Source organism: Fistularia commersonii, chromosome 3, assembly GCF_037954325.1.
Source record: "Fistularia commersonii isolate RoL2024-O1a breed Wild chromosome 3, RoL_Fcom_v1.0, whole genome shotgun sequence".
NCBI classification, from domain to species: domain Eukaryota; kingdom Metazoa; phylum Chordata; class Actinopteri; order Syngnathiformes; family Fistulariidae; genus Fistularia; species Fistularia commersonii.
In genome coordinates this window covers 22,037,172-22,053,058 of record NC_141286.1, presented here as the reverse complement: position 1 = coordinate 22,053,058, position 15,887 = coordinate 22,037,172, and the positions used below count along the sequence as shown (strand labels likewise).

Sequence of the window (15,887 nt, the reverse complement as noted above, 5' to 3'; positions counted from 1 at the left end):
ATCCACGGATCCCCCCACTTTTTTTTTTTCCCCTTCTCATTTAGCATTTTAAGTCGAGATAGGCCTTAGGCTTTCAGAGGCTTTTGAATAAAGAATGCCGTTGTTGTAGCAGTGAAAAAGGACTCCTATTAAATTTAAGTGAATGTGTGTCAAGCTACACCAAAGACATTCAGCCGCTGTGTGAGGAGAACGCCGCTCTTTGTTTGCCTTGTAATTAGTTCATGTACATCAGTAGACACGATTTACACAGATTTTAACTAGCTAAGTCAACACTGACTGCAGTGTTGTGTGAGATTGTTTTCGTGAGAAATTAAATCCCTGTTTATACTAAGGAAACAAAATTGAATAATTCCGTTCGAAGAAAGACGGGGAAGGCGTTCTGTCGATCCGTCGACATCGTCCCCGGGTCTCACGTTTCCCACCATGAGAAGTGTTTGGGGATCATCCATTGCATTAAGCAGCAAAAAGACAAGAAAAAAAAGGATGCTGACGCCAGGTTACGCCTGCTGCCATATAGCACAGCGGCTATTTCCAAGGACTGTTTCAGATAATAGCATTACACACTGAAAAGTGTAATTCTTTTCATATTTTTTTTTTGGACCATTTCATCATGGCTTTACTTTTCGAGATGCAGCTTTTTTTTTTTTTTTTTTTTGAGAACTCATCTCTCTTGATATTCTTTTTATGCCTCAGTGATGACACAACAGCCCAGGGTAACATAATGTTTTGTTGTCCATCAGTTCCGTTCTAATGAACAGAATCCCTCGATCAGGTTTGGCAAAAAATAGTGTTCAGACTTGTGTTGTTGAAGGTCACAATGACACTGTTCTGGGACATCCTGCTCGCCAACGTTTAATTTCCACAACAGGACAGTATTTCCTGGCGAATTGCGAAATAAAGCTCTTATTTTTCATCATTTTGAAAATGTAATTTCCTTCCATAAAACAATGTCTGGAATTCTTATTTGCAGTAAAGCTGGATTTTTTTTTTTTCATGAATGTCAATTATAAAGTTCCTTTCTCATTTTTTGCACATGGCTGGTTATATGAGAAAATTAAAAACTTTTTATGATTCTTCGGGGATAGCAGCATGTCCCTGATTGCTTTCCAGCTTGTGCAGTGTGGTCCAAACCATATCCTAACTTATTATAACTAGAAAAATTTAAATATATCCGTAAGTCTGTAGCGGCCCGGCTCTCACTGATGTCTTGGTTGCTGCAATGCGGAAAGCTTTCGCCTTCAGTTTGTGTGGAGGGTTATTGTTCTTAGTGTTACTCCGCTGCTTGCTCTCCTTGTCAATACACAGCTTTACTGTTTCCGAGACGCTTCTAGTTTCCGGCCTAAAAGTCCAACAACTATAATCATAAATGCCTTTCTCGCTGTGGTGATGGAGTAAGCTGTGCTTGTGTTTGCAGCACCAGCAACAACATTGGCTGGAAAGATTTTTTTTTTTTTTTTTTTTGTTCCAAAGACTTTTTTTAAATTAAAAAAAAAAAAAAAGAAACAAATAAAAAAAACAACCTCCCAACAGCAGACAGCGCTTTTCTCTTGGGCTGAGTTTCTTCAGGTGCATTTCCATCTTTCTTCCCGACTGTCACAGCTACCTAAGCCACTCTCCCAGGTTTAAACAAACTGTTATAAGTCTAACTGTTACCAGCACGCCCTTGTCGCAATATAAGGGCCAAGAAACCTTTGTTAACCCAACTATTATAAAGCATCATGCTTTGCCATGTTAGAGATTGTTGAAGGTGGTTTATTCTGGGTTTGTAAAGAATAATCTGATAGCACGGAGGATATTCAGTTGATTTAGTTCCCCTGTGTTCGTGATTAGCCGTGCATAGTCATATCCGGTCTCTGTTATCAGTTATGAGGCCTGTTTTTCAACTGTGTTTGAACCCTCTTGTTTCCTTTCCTTTGTTTTGAGGGAGCAGACTGAGGTAAGTGAGACGGAAAGGAGCCAAAAAAACATTGACCAAGCTCATTTGATTGGAGTGTAATTTAGTTAGTGAGTTTCTAAATGTCTGGTGTGTTTAATTATTGGCTATTTGGGCAGCCCAATTCCTGATGTTTCTTTCTTTTCCCCACAAGGTATCTTTTGTTTTAAGTACAACCTTTGCATGTTTTTAAAATGGGATTCACCATACAAACCAGGAACGGACAAAATGTGTGCTCAAAGAGATCAGAACACCATCGGGGTGTTTTTGAAAGTATTCCTTCTTTTTTTTTTTTTTGACAGCTCGGCCGGTTCAAGGAAGAGCAGTCCGAGGAGGTCCCGGAAATGTAACAGAAGCTTGGGTGGTATCTGTCGGGGTTCAAAGGCCGACAGCAATATTATAAGGAAGGCAGGAGATGAGTGAAGTCACGCGAGGAGAGTCCGTTGGAGCACCAGCGTAGTCGTCTCCAGACAACTCAGACCTCCCTTCGATAGCATGAGCTTTTATTTGTAATGGCTGTTGTTACATTTGCGTAAGATAGTAGTTAGTAGATAGTAGATAGTAGTTGCGCAAGATAGTAGTTAACAGGCAGACACATGCCTTGTTGAGTGTCGCATCGCATGCGATGTTCTTTTGGCAGTTCGCTTTCTCATGTGGAATTGTACTGGGTGATGGTGCTCGGCTTTCTTTTGTCTCCAGGCTGAACCACACCTTGCATACTGATCATAAAATAGACAGTCTTCTTCCGGCCGTCTGCATACGTCGTCAGGGTGGCGTCAGTCGTTGAAAACAACTGAGCGCCGAACTCACTGCATTTCATCTCTCGAGCCGAAGGGGGAATTTCTCCGCGAATCTTACTGGGTGTCCCGAGAAGGGTAGTTTTCCGTCCCAGCAACTTTTTTGCAAGTGAAATGGAGGTGAAAAAATTGTCCGTCGTGACAGTTCTGCCCTGGTCCAGAAATGGTCCCATCAACTTCATTACCACACTCTCGGACAGTCTCTCCTCTTTTGGGCGACCAGGTTCTTAGCCAACGTATGGAAAAACGTTGCAGATATAGTTCGATGTCGAGTCGCAAGCCACCCGGAGCTTGATGCCTAACTTATCTGGTTTGGTAGCATTATATTGCAGAAAAGGGCAACGTGTCTTTGATGGGTAAAACCGGTCATCAATTGTGACGCGACGACCGGGTTTGTAGAATGTAACACGGTTCTTTCGAAATGATTCACTTTTCAGAAATTGCTGCAAGCCTGTTTGTCTGCACTCGCTCAGTCCGGGTGTTCTTGCTATCCAAGCGTAGGTGTCGCATGAAGCGGTCTCTAGTCATTGTTGCCACGATCCATTTGTTTCCGTACGTCTCTGACCAGTTGTCGGACAATGATGGAACCTTAGTCACCCCTCGCCAGATGATAATTGCGATAAAAGCCATAAGTTCTGGAACATCCTTGAACCAATCCACCGCCTCCGTTTCCCTTGCATGCTCGATTGCGCGGGCTTGAACGGTACGATGAGCCCGCTCAGTGGTGAATCTTCTCTGCGTCTTTGGAGAGTTCTTGAAGCAAACGATGAACTTGGGGGTGTCCACTTGGATTTTATACTGCTCGTCTCCTGAATATCATCAAGTACTAACAATCCCAACCCTATGCAACCATGTTGAGTCATTAATTTGGTTTCATTCAAATTGATCGCATTCAGAATCAGCTCAACCTCAGAATCACATCACAAGAAGACCAAGACCTCGCCCACATTGCACACCTTGCATTTTACTCCCAGCAAGTGTCTGCCTGCCATTAGTGGCACATTAGAATAACAACAGGGACTGCTTAGCCACCGCTTTCCAGGGCAGGGGATCGAATGATCCCTCTTCAGTTCTTAAAGGAGTACCCAAAAACTCCAGTCTTGCTAGTGTTAAAGGATGATTTATATGTATCCTGCTACACAGAACAAAGCATTGTCTATTTATACACGTTTTTCAATGCATTAATCAATCACTGCGATACCTGTTGACACTAGATTAACTCAAGTTTAGTCTGCTAAGCTTGATACACCTGTATTATAATTACGGCCCTTCCTGACCCAGTGCAATATGAACTCTGCCTGCCTCCTTAGCAGGTCATTAAGACCTGCGCTGGTTGTTTATGACTCCCTATTCCCAGATTCCGAGCGCTTGTTTCCATCCGCTTTTCGAAAGAATGCAATTTTCCCTCCGGCAAACAGATCCTTTGATTCATCACCGCCTTAAGGTGAGATGCTGTAAAGCCGCTGATAAACCCCCGCGGTAGCCGTCCACACAGCTCTGAGAGCCACCTCTGAACCCGAAGCTGAATCTAGTAAACGTTTCTCTCTCCACTACTTTAAAAATATTGGCCCTCGTAGAACCATAATATTAAAATACCTCTTCGGCCATTTGTTGGATTTGACGCTTAAATCTGGTCTCATTACTGAGGAGTTGCGATCAAATAGCACACAGGGCTCTGCTATTCTTCAGCCGTCATAAAAAGAATCAGTGCTAGAGCTACATTTAGCTGAGAAACATGTATAATCTGTTATACTCCAACATGGATAGCCATTCTTTGGTTGATTAAGGGGAAAATAAAGAGTCTGAGACATTAAGTGCATAGTGAAACTCGAAGACTAGAAATATAACAAGCATATATATTCGAGGGGTTTCTTTTCTTATTGTGTCAACGTCTGTAACCAAATCCCGCTTCGCTAAAATAATCGTCTTCGAATTGGAACTGCAGTTAGCTGATGCCGCTATCTTATAGAGCTTATCCTGGAAATGAGCATCATCCTCTGCTGGTAACTGAGATTCGTGGATGAATTCAATATCCTCCTCTTTATAAAAAGGCCAGGTCTGAGCGGTTTGTTTTTTTAGTTTGAGGTCCCCAGACAGCGTAACCTTATCACGTGGTCTCGCTCAGTCTAAGCAAACATCTCTGTACTCGGTATAAGCCCCACAAACAAGATCATTTGCCTCCTCCCGCTGTCGGCTACTTCTCTTTCGGGAAACATTAGAAAGACACTAACACTTTCTTTTGCATTCCAGCGTCATGCCATGAAAAACAAAAATGACTGGATACACATACGTATGTGGAAAACAAATATGTAGCTCTTCGATCACTCCCTGTCAAATTAGCCATCGTAACGCTATGTCGTAGCGCGAGTTGTTAAACAGTCACAAATGTTCTGTCCAAGAGTCAGGACCCAACTTACTTATCAGATCCACATCTTAATTGGCCTCCTGTCTCGTTCTAATCCACGGTTTCTGCCTTGACCTCCCGCTGAGCGGTTTCCTCCGGGGCCGGGAGAGGGGGGGAAAAAGGGGGCTTGTTATCTGTGCCTACTTAACTCCCATCTCTTTATAACTTTGCAGCTTCCCTCCTGCAGAAAGGAATATGTGCTCTTCAACTTTCACCATTATCCTCAGTGGCTTGATAGATCAGGAAAGCCTCTACCGCGCAACTCTTTCATCATGTCTGAATGAGCTCTCCTCATTCGGGAAATGCTTTTATCTGCGTCAAACCCGATAGTCTCCTGCATGTTTTAAAAGCCTGCCTTCTTCCTCACATCTCAAAGCCCTTACGTACGGGGACTATGCGGTCCCCGTACCTCGGCAGCTGGACGATCTCGGTGGTCACAAGAGTCCAGAGCCTCAAAAGCCGGCGGGAACGCGTCATTTGGATTTTTGCATCGCCGGTGATGGATCGATTTGGGTAGCACGTTTCGCAAAGCGTAAACTGCATCCCCCCCCCTTTTTTTTTTTTTCTCCCCCCAGTTGGCTGCCGCTGTAATTTTTCACGTTATTCCTCCTGTCACGATGTCTAAGCCCAGCCGCTTTAAGCTTTATCATCTTCGGTTTTCAGTTACTTAACATTTCATGTGTCAGCCCCAAAAGTGGCACACTTTTTTTTTTTTCCCTTTTTTTTTTTTTTGCGTTAATCCTTTTCTGTTTTCTGTGTGCTGTAAGTTTTTGACAGAGATTCTCATTTAATCCACCGTACCGTGGACAGTTCCGTGTGACTGCCTCTTTTAAATCTGCCTGTTGTTTAGCCGTTGTTTGCCGAGTTTCCTCGAGGTTTCACTTCGGGGTTTGTGGTTGGATTTTTCGTGGAAAGAAACCGTCTTTTTTTTTGTTTGTTTCCCTTCAAATGCCCTCAACATAAAAAAAAAACTGCATTTTTATACAGATAACTTGACTAAATTGCCAATTAAAGGGAATTGACCCTGTCTTTTCATATCCCTTCTCGCCCTCACAGGGGGAATAACCTTGGTTATTATGAGCAAAGCATGTGGGGACTGTTTTGTGAGTCTACCAGTACACAAAATGCAATGGATACATCTAAAGCTGAAGTACGTAAACTTTCATTTTCTGCTCCCAAGGTCTCGGACTTGCGTTGCAATTGTTTCATAGCTTGTATAACCAGACTTTTGTCCCATTGTAGTTTTTCTTTATAGGCCTTTATGTATTTGGGTAGCCATGTTGTAGTTTTCTCAGCGTTTGGGTTCGCGTTTGAGTGAAACATAAGCAAACTACATAATATCTCCCTTTGCCAATGGTGCCGAAATCAGGGAGTGGATCTCCTCAAGGAAATCGGATGAAGGTTCTCCTGGTACTTCTGAATCGTTGGTTATTTTCCATGCCATTAGATTAAGTCCAAGTGTATCCAACTGGAGCCTGGTTTTAGTGCTGACAAGCATATTGTCGCATCCCTGTCGTCACCAGCCGAGGCTGCATCATTTGTCAAGGCTTCTGCTACCTCCTACCTAATTTGTCACCTCTGGACCAGTCTGATGTCTCTTTTAGTGTCCGCCACACTTTTTTAGACTTTATTTTTGTATTCCCGCTGACAAATTTGACGTTTTTACAAAGTGAGTCAGCGAAAATAAAATCCCTTTTTTACACAAGGGAAAAAAAAAAAAGATTAATCCGTGTTTATTGAAGAGCCAATTCTCAGTCACTTCATCATAGATGTCGAAACGAAATTCAGAATCTTAGCTCCAAAATCCTCATTATGATGTATTCTTGAGTCGTCACTCGTACCAATTCTGCATTTGCTTATTAAGGTGCCATCAAACTCATTTCTCATGCTCATTTCAGCCCATTCAAAAAAAAAAAAAAAAAAAATCGTCTAAGAGAATTACTTTGTTCAAGAGCCTGCTTTACTTTGACTGCGGCCCTATAGCGGATTACGATTGTCCAATTAATGCACATTAATTTCCCTGACCTTTAGCAGTGGCCTGTTTAAGCTGATGTATTGAAATGAACTCGGGGAGCAACGATTTTCCTCCTCTCCCTCCTCTGTCATCGGAGGCCGGCTCCATCTCGCAGTAATAGTAGCTTCGTCGAGCGGTACACTGTAATTAGCGAGGAGGAGGAGGGGGACCTGACTGTGTGGACTGATTTCATTCTGCATCCGTGGTAACAGCGGAGAGAATCCCAGGAAACATTTGAAACGAAACGTCCCCATTTTTTGCTGCAAGTGCTGTTAATTTGTTTTCAAAAGTTTGAACCAAAGGGCAGAGAGGTGAGGTGAGTGATCATACAGGCTACATTACAACCTCCAATGGATGGTTTCGCGTAATCAGATTTAATCGTCAACGTGAAAAACGTGGTAATGGAAACCTAAAAAAAATGATTCGTTCCAGCTTGGACCCAGGAAAACACCGCAGAAGTATTAATTAAACGATTCAAAAATGTGAATTGGTTAAAAAGCATTATTTAAAAAAAAAAAAAAAAAAAAAATTCCACACAAGCAAAATTACAAACAAAAGACAAAAAGGGCTTTTTTTTCGCGGAGGCTCCCGTGCACAGACAGCAACCATCCCAGGCATATTATTAGTCTCCAAACCGCAATTACCCGCATACTCCGCGTTCTGTCCAGATGCTGGATTCACCCACAGCGAGGCAGCTTTATCAGACAGAAACTCTGGTGCCACCCAAGTTGTGACTCATCGTCTATTTCGTTGAAGGTATTCCAAGAGGTATTAACTGACTTTATGTCCGATCAAAGAGAAAAGCGGATAGAAGTTTTAGGCTATTCAACTTTCGCTCTCACCAGAAATGTCATGAAGACTTTTCTCATATGAAAATGTAATCCACATTAAAGAAGACTACGTGATTACTTACCCACCCCTCTGCTAAAAGGTGCCGATTTTCGTCCCACTCTGTTCCTGTCTTCTCTTTTAATAATACCGTCTGAAGGTCTTTTTAAAGAATTCTGCTGCTATATCATATTTTTCAGACCGCTGCAGGTTTGCAGCGTGTGACGGTTAAATCTCCCCGCAGGCCGATAGCAGATGGCCTGTCAGTTGGCTTAAACCAAACGTCAGCCGAACGCGTCCCTAATGTCGCCCCATCTGGATGTGTTTGCGTTTCAGCAGGAGATTCAAGACCATGCGCTGCCTGGCGGCCCGGGTCAACTACAAGACCCTGATCATCATCTGCACCCTCTTCACGCTAATCACCGTGTTGCTATGGAACCGCTGCTCCAACAAAATGTCGCCGCACCTCCTGCCCCGCGCTTCCCTGTGGACGCCGAGTCCCAAGAACGGCGACGTGAGCGCCAGCAGCCAGCAGCACCCCGCGCAGCCCCCCGAGCCCCCGCCGGTCTTCGGCGGAATCAAGTACGAAGAAATAGACTGCCTCATCAACGATGAATACACAATCAAAGGCCGGCGGGAGGGCGGAGACGTTTATCTGCCCTTCGCTTGGATGGAGAAGTACTTCGAGGTGTACGGGAAGATGGTACAGTACGACGGCTACACCCGATTCGAGTTCCAGCACAGCTACTCGAAGGTGTACACGCAGCGGGAGCCCTATCACACCAACGGCGTCTTCATGTCCTTTGAGGGATACAACGTGGAGGTCCGCGACCGCGTCAAGTGCATAAGTGGCGTTGACGGTAGGCCCCCCGATGTGTTTTCACACTGTTTTAGGGTTGAATGCCCGCCTGTAAAAATCGATCTGTTTTTTTTTTCCCCACTGAAAGAGTTGCAGTTTTCCAGTAAACAAGTAATAAAACAAATATTGTCCACCAGCAGCTCGAGGAAACTCTTGACTTTTTTTTTTTTTTTTTTTTTGTTTCGTTGCGCCGCTAATAAGAATTTCTTCTCTCTGCGCGTCAGGTGATAATAACGTTAACCACTGATTTGAATTCTCATTATTTACAACAACATGATGAAAGATATTATACCGTCTCGGATTGAACCGTGAATACGAAAACAGCGTCGCTTCAATTTCTAATAAAGGTTCACTTTATATTCAGGCTCCTATAATACGTTGTTCCCCGTGCCGAAAAAAAAAACCAAAGGATCAGAGTTCCACACTCCACCTCTTCCACACACAAACTCAGTTTGATCTCCGTGATAGTATATTAACACTTGACTTCACTAACTAGAGAGATAAATAATTGCATAGAGGGATCAATAGCTCATTTAAAAAGGCTATTAGTTCAAGCCGTGGTGTTTTTAATATGTTTTCTTGCCTGGCTTGTTTGAAGAAACGCGGCCGTATATAATTCAGTTTTTTTTTTTTTTTTTTTTCTCAAACACCCGACGCTGGCAGCAAACAAAAATGGGGGGTAAAAAAAGAAAGGGCTGAACACAAAGACATCGGCCCATTACATGTACGGGATTACCAGGATGTGTTCCAAGTCAGCTATTAGTGTGTGAATTTTCCATTCAAAAACCAAGCCTGTTTCTCTCTTGGGGGAACAATGCGGTAAAAGCTGATACGGTGGTGCAACGAGGAAAGGTGACAATATTGGCCGCTTTCACGCAGAAAAGTTTTGATAGTCCACCTCAAATGTTGTTCCTGGGGAACCTTTTTAGTTTTGCATTCGAACAGGCAGGAAGGGACGCACGATGGGCACGAACAACGGCGAAGACGAGGGAGACGCCGCGGACAACATGGAGAGCCAAGTTGCCACAGCATTCACGTTCTGCATGGTGGTAATAACAACCACGGACTATCACATGGGTTGAAGTGTTCATTTTATCCCCGCTCTGTTTCTTCGCCGTGTTTAAAAAAAAAAAAAAAAACGCAGATAGCTAACACCGTACTTATTTTGGCAGATAATGTTTATTTTCTGCTGCAAGCCCTGGAAATCCCTCTGTGGCATTGCGAGTCAGAAGAGCTTGAACCTCTTCATTAGTCCATTTCTCACTGGTTCAGAGCATCGTTGCAAGAAAACAGCTGACCACCATAGTTTTTCGAAACGCTGCTCTGCGGTCAGCATGAAATAGCTGGTAATGGGTGTGGCTTCTGCCAATCACTAAGAATCATATGAGTTCCTATGGATCTGTGTAAACATCCTCGGGGTAGGAGCTGAAATAGTTCTAGGAACTGAGGTCCACAGTCTGAGTGCACAGGAAAAACACCTAGTTCCTGAAAAGGTTATAGGAACTGTGAAAAGTTCCCGCAGCACCAGGTTTTTTTTCCCCCCCCACTGGCAGGCAAGATTTGTCAGTGTCACTCTGAAACTAATGATGGTGAAGTTTACCTCTCTGGCAGGGGATAGATAGGATTTTTGCGATGGACACTGCAACTCTGCACATTGGAAATCATTTCAAAATATTCCTCCTCCTCAACATCGTGAAAAATCTCATTTTTGCCTGTTTGTCCTGTTTCCATAAGTATAATAATTCTCTATCTATTGTTATAGGAAAGGACAGGTAAAATACTGGGGTGACTCAGTGAACGCCTGGAGGTTTTTGTGAATGGGACGGTCTTTAGTGGAGATTTGAATAAGGCCACAGAGTCAGACTGTCAAATGTGTCGGTGCTCAGCGCCGTGGAACAGCCTGACAGCGAAGGGACTGAGGCGTGAAGTCGAGACGTGCAGGGCTTCAGCCGAAGGGCTACCGAAAGGGACGCGGCGCTAAGTACCGCAGGGGGAGGAGGTTGTCAGACCGGGGTTGAGGAGGGGATTGTGCAATTAGATAGTCAGAGACAAAAAGAAATGGAAAAGAGCTCGGGGGTCATTGGGGTTAAAACTTTTCTCTCCCCGCGGACGCGAGAGGTGACATCCAACACATACCAGTCAGTGTCCGGGTGCCTCCGGGCCAATCTTCGGTTCTAGCCGTGTTATTCCGCCGGCGCCGTTTTCCAGCGGAACATTTCCTCAACCGGATACACAGTCGCCCTCTCTTTCCCATTCACATGCGCACTCACACCCGCTCCGATTACCGCGGTCCATTAATTAAGCCCAAGGCTCCTCGCTGTTAAACACTCCACATGCGCGGGCACACCTGTCCCCCGTCTTTGCATAATTTTTAAAGGCAAAAACGGCGTTTTCATTAATTAGCCTTTCGCAGATCGTCACCGCAGGGCTGGAACAAGGTCACGGGAGCGTTCTCTCCCCGCCGTTACTCGCCACCTGTGGGAAAAGTTAATAACCAGGACCCTCGGCGACGTGCATAAAAACGTCTTGATAGCTCTATCGCGGCACTAACTCGGATCATAATGTGTCAGCGTGTAACTTATCACAAGCTCGTACGGCTTGATTTAAAGTACCGTGTTCCTGGAACGGAAACATATTTCACTTACTCATCGAGAAGCCGATTTTTCACCCTAGCATTTATTTAGGGTGACAGCCGTTTTACTGACCATCTGTCTGCAGTCACAGGTCAACAGTAAAAAACGACGCTAACACACTTCCAATTTTATGCAACATATATGACCTCTTGTACACTTATTGCGTTCACCCTAAGTTTACGATTCAGATTTTTTTTTTTTTTAAAATTTATTATTATCTGATCACGCCGCCGTCTGTATGCGCAGGTATTAGAGCATATTCATGACAGCAAGATTTCAATTGTTTTTTGTTTTCATAAATGAACATTTTCCAGGTTCTTATCTGCCAGAGCAGTTCTCAAAATGAAAAGCGCAAAAGAGTTATTAGCTTCAAATAAATTTCGGCTGTGTCGTCCGCTTAATGAGCGTGCCGGCCCTTCTACAAAAAAAAACAAAAAAAAAACTAACTGCGACATTAACGTCGACAAAACAACGCGCTAATGTGATTTATTCACAAGATATATGGTCCAAATGATGGAAAACCATTACAAACCTTGGAATAAATGTATTTTTGCTGCTGGCTGCTCTGCCATCCCGTTTATTTTCAGCGCGGGCGGCAGCTACATTTTCGGCAGCTTGTTCTCCAGTCTCTGGGTAGAACTTCCGCACCAAAGTCATGCTTGCCCACGTCGCTGCCGTATCATGTTTTGTGTTGATCTGTACAAGATCCGCTACGCCGTTTGTCAGTCATACAGGCACGGAATCCAGGTTCCCGCCGAGACAGGTGGACTCGGTAAAATCGTCCCTCTAAAGAGGGCTCGGTGCAACTCTATCATTCCCGGGTGGATCGTTGACAGATTAATAATTTAACAAGATTTTGGTTTTCGCTCCCGAAGCAGTGGGGCGGCTGTTTATTTTTTTGTTTGTTTGTTTTTTTTCTCCTCCCATACATGCAGTTTTACTGCCTGTGCAGCTACATCTCGCATTATGCCCTTCCTCCAGGCAAGTTACATCCTGCATCTGTGCGATGACTTGATAGCGTAGCGTCCACAGGCCCCGCAGTCGGGGCGGTCGGGTCAGAATTAACATTCTGATTAGTCGCTGACGTCTCACAGGCACTGAATTAATACAATGTTAATTAGGAAAGTGTTATTAACATTCCCCTACATGTGGATAGGGCAGAGCTGCGGGCGTTTGACAGCTTTATTTTGTTGCAGATCACAATTGCGCGGGACGGCTACCTGGCTGAAATGCTGCAGCTAATGTCATATTCCGCTTCACATCGTTGCCATGAGAACGAGCTCCGAGCTGCTCCTGTCACCTCTGTCTCCGTCCAGCTCGTTTACGTTAACGGTCATCAGCGAAATCTTTTTCGTTTATTTCCTCCCCAGAAAATTCGGGCCGGAAAATTTCCACCCGACAGCTGTCACAAGTTTTACTCTCCCTTCCTTACAAAAAATGACTCTCCCGGATGTTCTTTATCGACACGGTGACTAGTAAAAGCCGATGGCGACTCGGGCTAAAAGGCATCACTTCCAGATTGCTTCATATATTCGCTGAGAAAAGCATGCGTCTCGCACCGTCTCGCCTCTCATGTGCTGCTCTGTACTGTGCAAGAGAAAAAAAAAAAAAAATGAGGCAAAGTAGCACGCCCATACATGCAGATATGGGTGGCTGCGGGATTTAATCAGAGAATAATTCCTTCAGATGTGCAGTCAGCGGACGATTTGAGGTGTACGCATGAATTCGGAAGACCCTGGAGCTCATCTGCAATTCACTTCCTCCACGCCGTCATTGTTACTAGGTTACAGGACAGGTCTTCTACCACTTGTGTATTCCGGAGAGTTGTGAGTGCTGCCACAATGGTTAGCCATAATAATGGGACCTTTCTTTCAGTAGCACATTTTAATACAACTTTTGTCTGTTTTTGGTTTGTTTGTTGTTTTTTTTTTTTTTAATTTAGAACTTGCCACGGTCACGCATCTGTTGCAAGAGCTGTTTTATACTCTGCCGCATTTTAATATGTAATGTAAGTGTGTATTTAATGAGGGTTTTTTCGCTTCACGGATTTTTATCGTCATTGCACTTTCAACATTGAATATATTGGCCTGCGAAGCTATTAGACCGCTTACATTTACCCAAATGCCAAATGTCTGCAGACCAAGTGGAGATTAAAAAACAAAGCTGGGTGCATTTTAAGCATGACAGTGTGCTTAGTGTTGCAGAAGATGTGGTTTAAGAAATAGTAAGTTGCTTTAATTTGAAATTGAATTGCTCGACATGAAAAACTGATTTAGGAAAAACAACTCAATTTGGAGTCTTAGCTTGAAAAATGGGACGGCCGACCGATTCCGAGTCGCACAGTTCGAAATGGAATTCATGACATCGAAACAAAACGACTGCCAGCTGTCAATATGATGTGGAATTTGTTTGCTGTGAAATTATGCCTGATTGTGAGGGGAAAAAAAATTCAACTCCGTTTTAGATTCCCGATTCAATTTTCACTTTGAGACATCCGTCTGGGTTCGCAATGGGGAAAAAAAAAACAGAGCGAAGAATTTCAGAGAAGTCCTAAATGGCCAAAAAGCGTCTCTGTCGAGCAAATCCTGGAATGAGTAGAGAGACACTAGCGACAGCACCCAGAGGAGACGTTGAGCGTGAATGTGCTCACAAAATAAAATTAAGCACACTAAGTGTAGCGGCACAGAGTCATCACTTTGAGTCACATTTTTAATTATGTTAATTGAATTGAAAACACAGCAGATTGTCAGCACTTCCTTTTGACAATGTAGTTTGTGAACTTTATTTGAGAAATGGAGGTGGTAAGAGAGTTGAAGCATGCCAACAAGAAGGTGAACATCACCAAAGAGTACTACAGATGCAGTCTTTGCTCTGAGAATGCTAAGAGAGAAGTACAGAGAAGGCCAGAGGGAGCTGCATTGTGTTTTTGTAGACCTAGAAAAAGCATATCACTGGGTGCCAAGAGAGGAGCTCTGGTATTGTATGAGGAAGTCTGGAGTGGCAGAGACGTATGTTAGATTGGTGCAGGACATGTATGCTAGCTGAGACACAGGTGCTATGTGCTGTTGGGGTAACAGAAAAGTTCAAGGTGGAGGTGGGACTCCATCAGGGATCAGCTCTGAGCCCCTTCTTGTTTGCAGTGGTGATGAACAGGCTGACAGATGAGGTTATCAGGAATCTCCATGGACCATGATGTTTGCAGATGACATTGTGATCTGTAGTGAGAGCAGACAACAGGTAGAGGAAAATCTTAGAGAGGTGGAGGAGAGGAATGAAAGTTAGTTGCAGCAAGACAGAATGTATTTTTGTAAATGAGAGGAACTGGTGGAACGGTGAGGCTACAGGGAGTGGAGATGAAGAAGTTGGAGGATTTCATGTACTTGGGGTCAACAGTCCAGAGCAACGGAGAGTGTGGAAAAGAGGTGAAGAGACGGGTTCAAGCAGGTTGGAATGGGTGGAGAAAAGTGTCTGGCGTACTATGCGATAGAAGACTATCGGCCAGAATGAAAGGAAAGGTGTACAAGACAGTGGTAAGACCAGCGATGATGTATGGACTAGAAACTGCAATGACCAAAAGACAGGAGGCAGAGCTGGAGGTCGTAGAGATGAAGATGCCATGAGTCTCTTTGGGAGTGACCAGGATGGATAGGATCAGGAATGAGTCCATCAGAGGAACAGCACATGTTAGATGTTTTGGAGAGAAGGTCAGAGAAGCCAGACTGAGATGGTTGGGTCATGGACAGAGGGGGGAGAGTGAATATATTGGTCGACGGATGCTGGAATTGGAGCTGCCAGGCAGGAGGTCTCGAGGAAGACCAAAGAGAAGATTTATGGACGTAGTGAGAGAGGATATGAAGGTAGTTGGTGTGAGAGAGGAGGATACAGAGAATAGGTTAAGATGAAGAAAGTTGATTCGCTGTGGCGACCCCTGAAGGGAAAAGCCAAAAGAAGAAGAAGAATTTGGAACCATGGAGAATTTAGGTCACAATTTGGATGATTTCTCTTGCTGATCACGAAAATGTAAATGAAAATTTACCACTACCGACGACGAGTGTTGAGTTGTTTTACCCAGAGCAAAGACATGGGTCCAAATACGGATCTATGATAGGAGTATCTGATGTAGACCAAGTTGCATAAATAGTATTAATTTGGTTTCGCTGCGGATGAGCTCCCTGCCCCGGCACCACTGATGCGAATGAAAACCTCAAGATATCTTCAGCCATTAATCAGACTCGTTCTTCTTCTGCCTGAGCCGCTTCTGGGTCTGTAAAAGAATTCCTGTCCAATTACACTACACACTCCTGTCATCTACCCAACACAGCGTTTTAAAGTTTTCTGGCCTTACTTTTTTGGGGGGGATTGAGGGTGCACATCCTGTTTTTTGTTTGTGTTTGTGCCTTTAATATGCCCACACTGCAA

The 15,887-nt window shown here is 44.0% G+C and overlaps 1 protein-coding gene across 4 annotated transcripts in view; it reads left to right on the top strand.

Moving 5' to 3' along the window:
- glceb (glucuronic acid epimerase b) overlaps positions 1 to 15,887 on the top strand; it is a 46,308-nt gene that overhangs the window by 15,527 nt on the left and 14,894 nt on the right. The window contains exons 2-3 of one of the 4 annotated variants that reach the window (XM_086144160.1): positions 6,191 to 6,284; positions 8,316 to 8,836. In XM_086144160.1, coding sequence (XP_086000286.1) covers positions 6,211 to 6,284; positions 8,316 to 8,836 — 595 coding nt within the window. In that variant the 5' untranslated portion in view covers positions 6,191 to 6,210. Of the gene's footprint in view, positions 1 to 6,190; positions 6,285 to 8,312; positions 8,837 to 15,887 lie in introns of all 4 variants that reach the window. The other 3 variants (XM_086144159.1, XM_086144162.1, XM_086144161.1) reach the window with 3 other exon arrangements.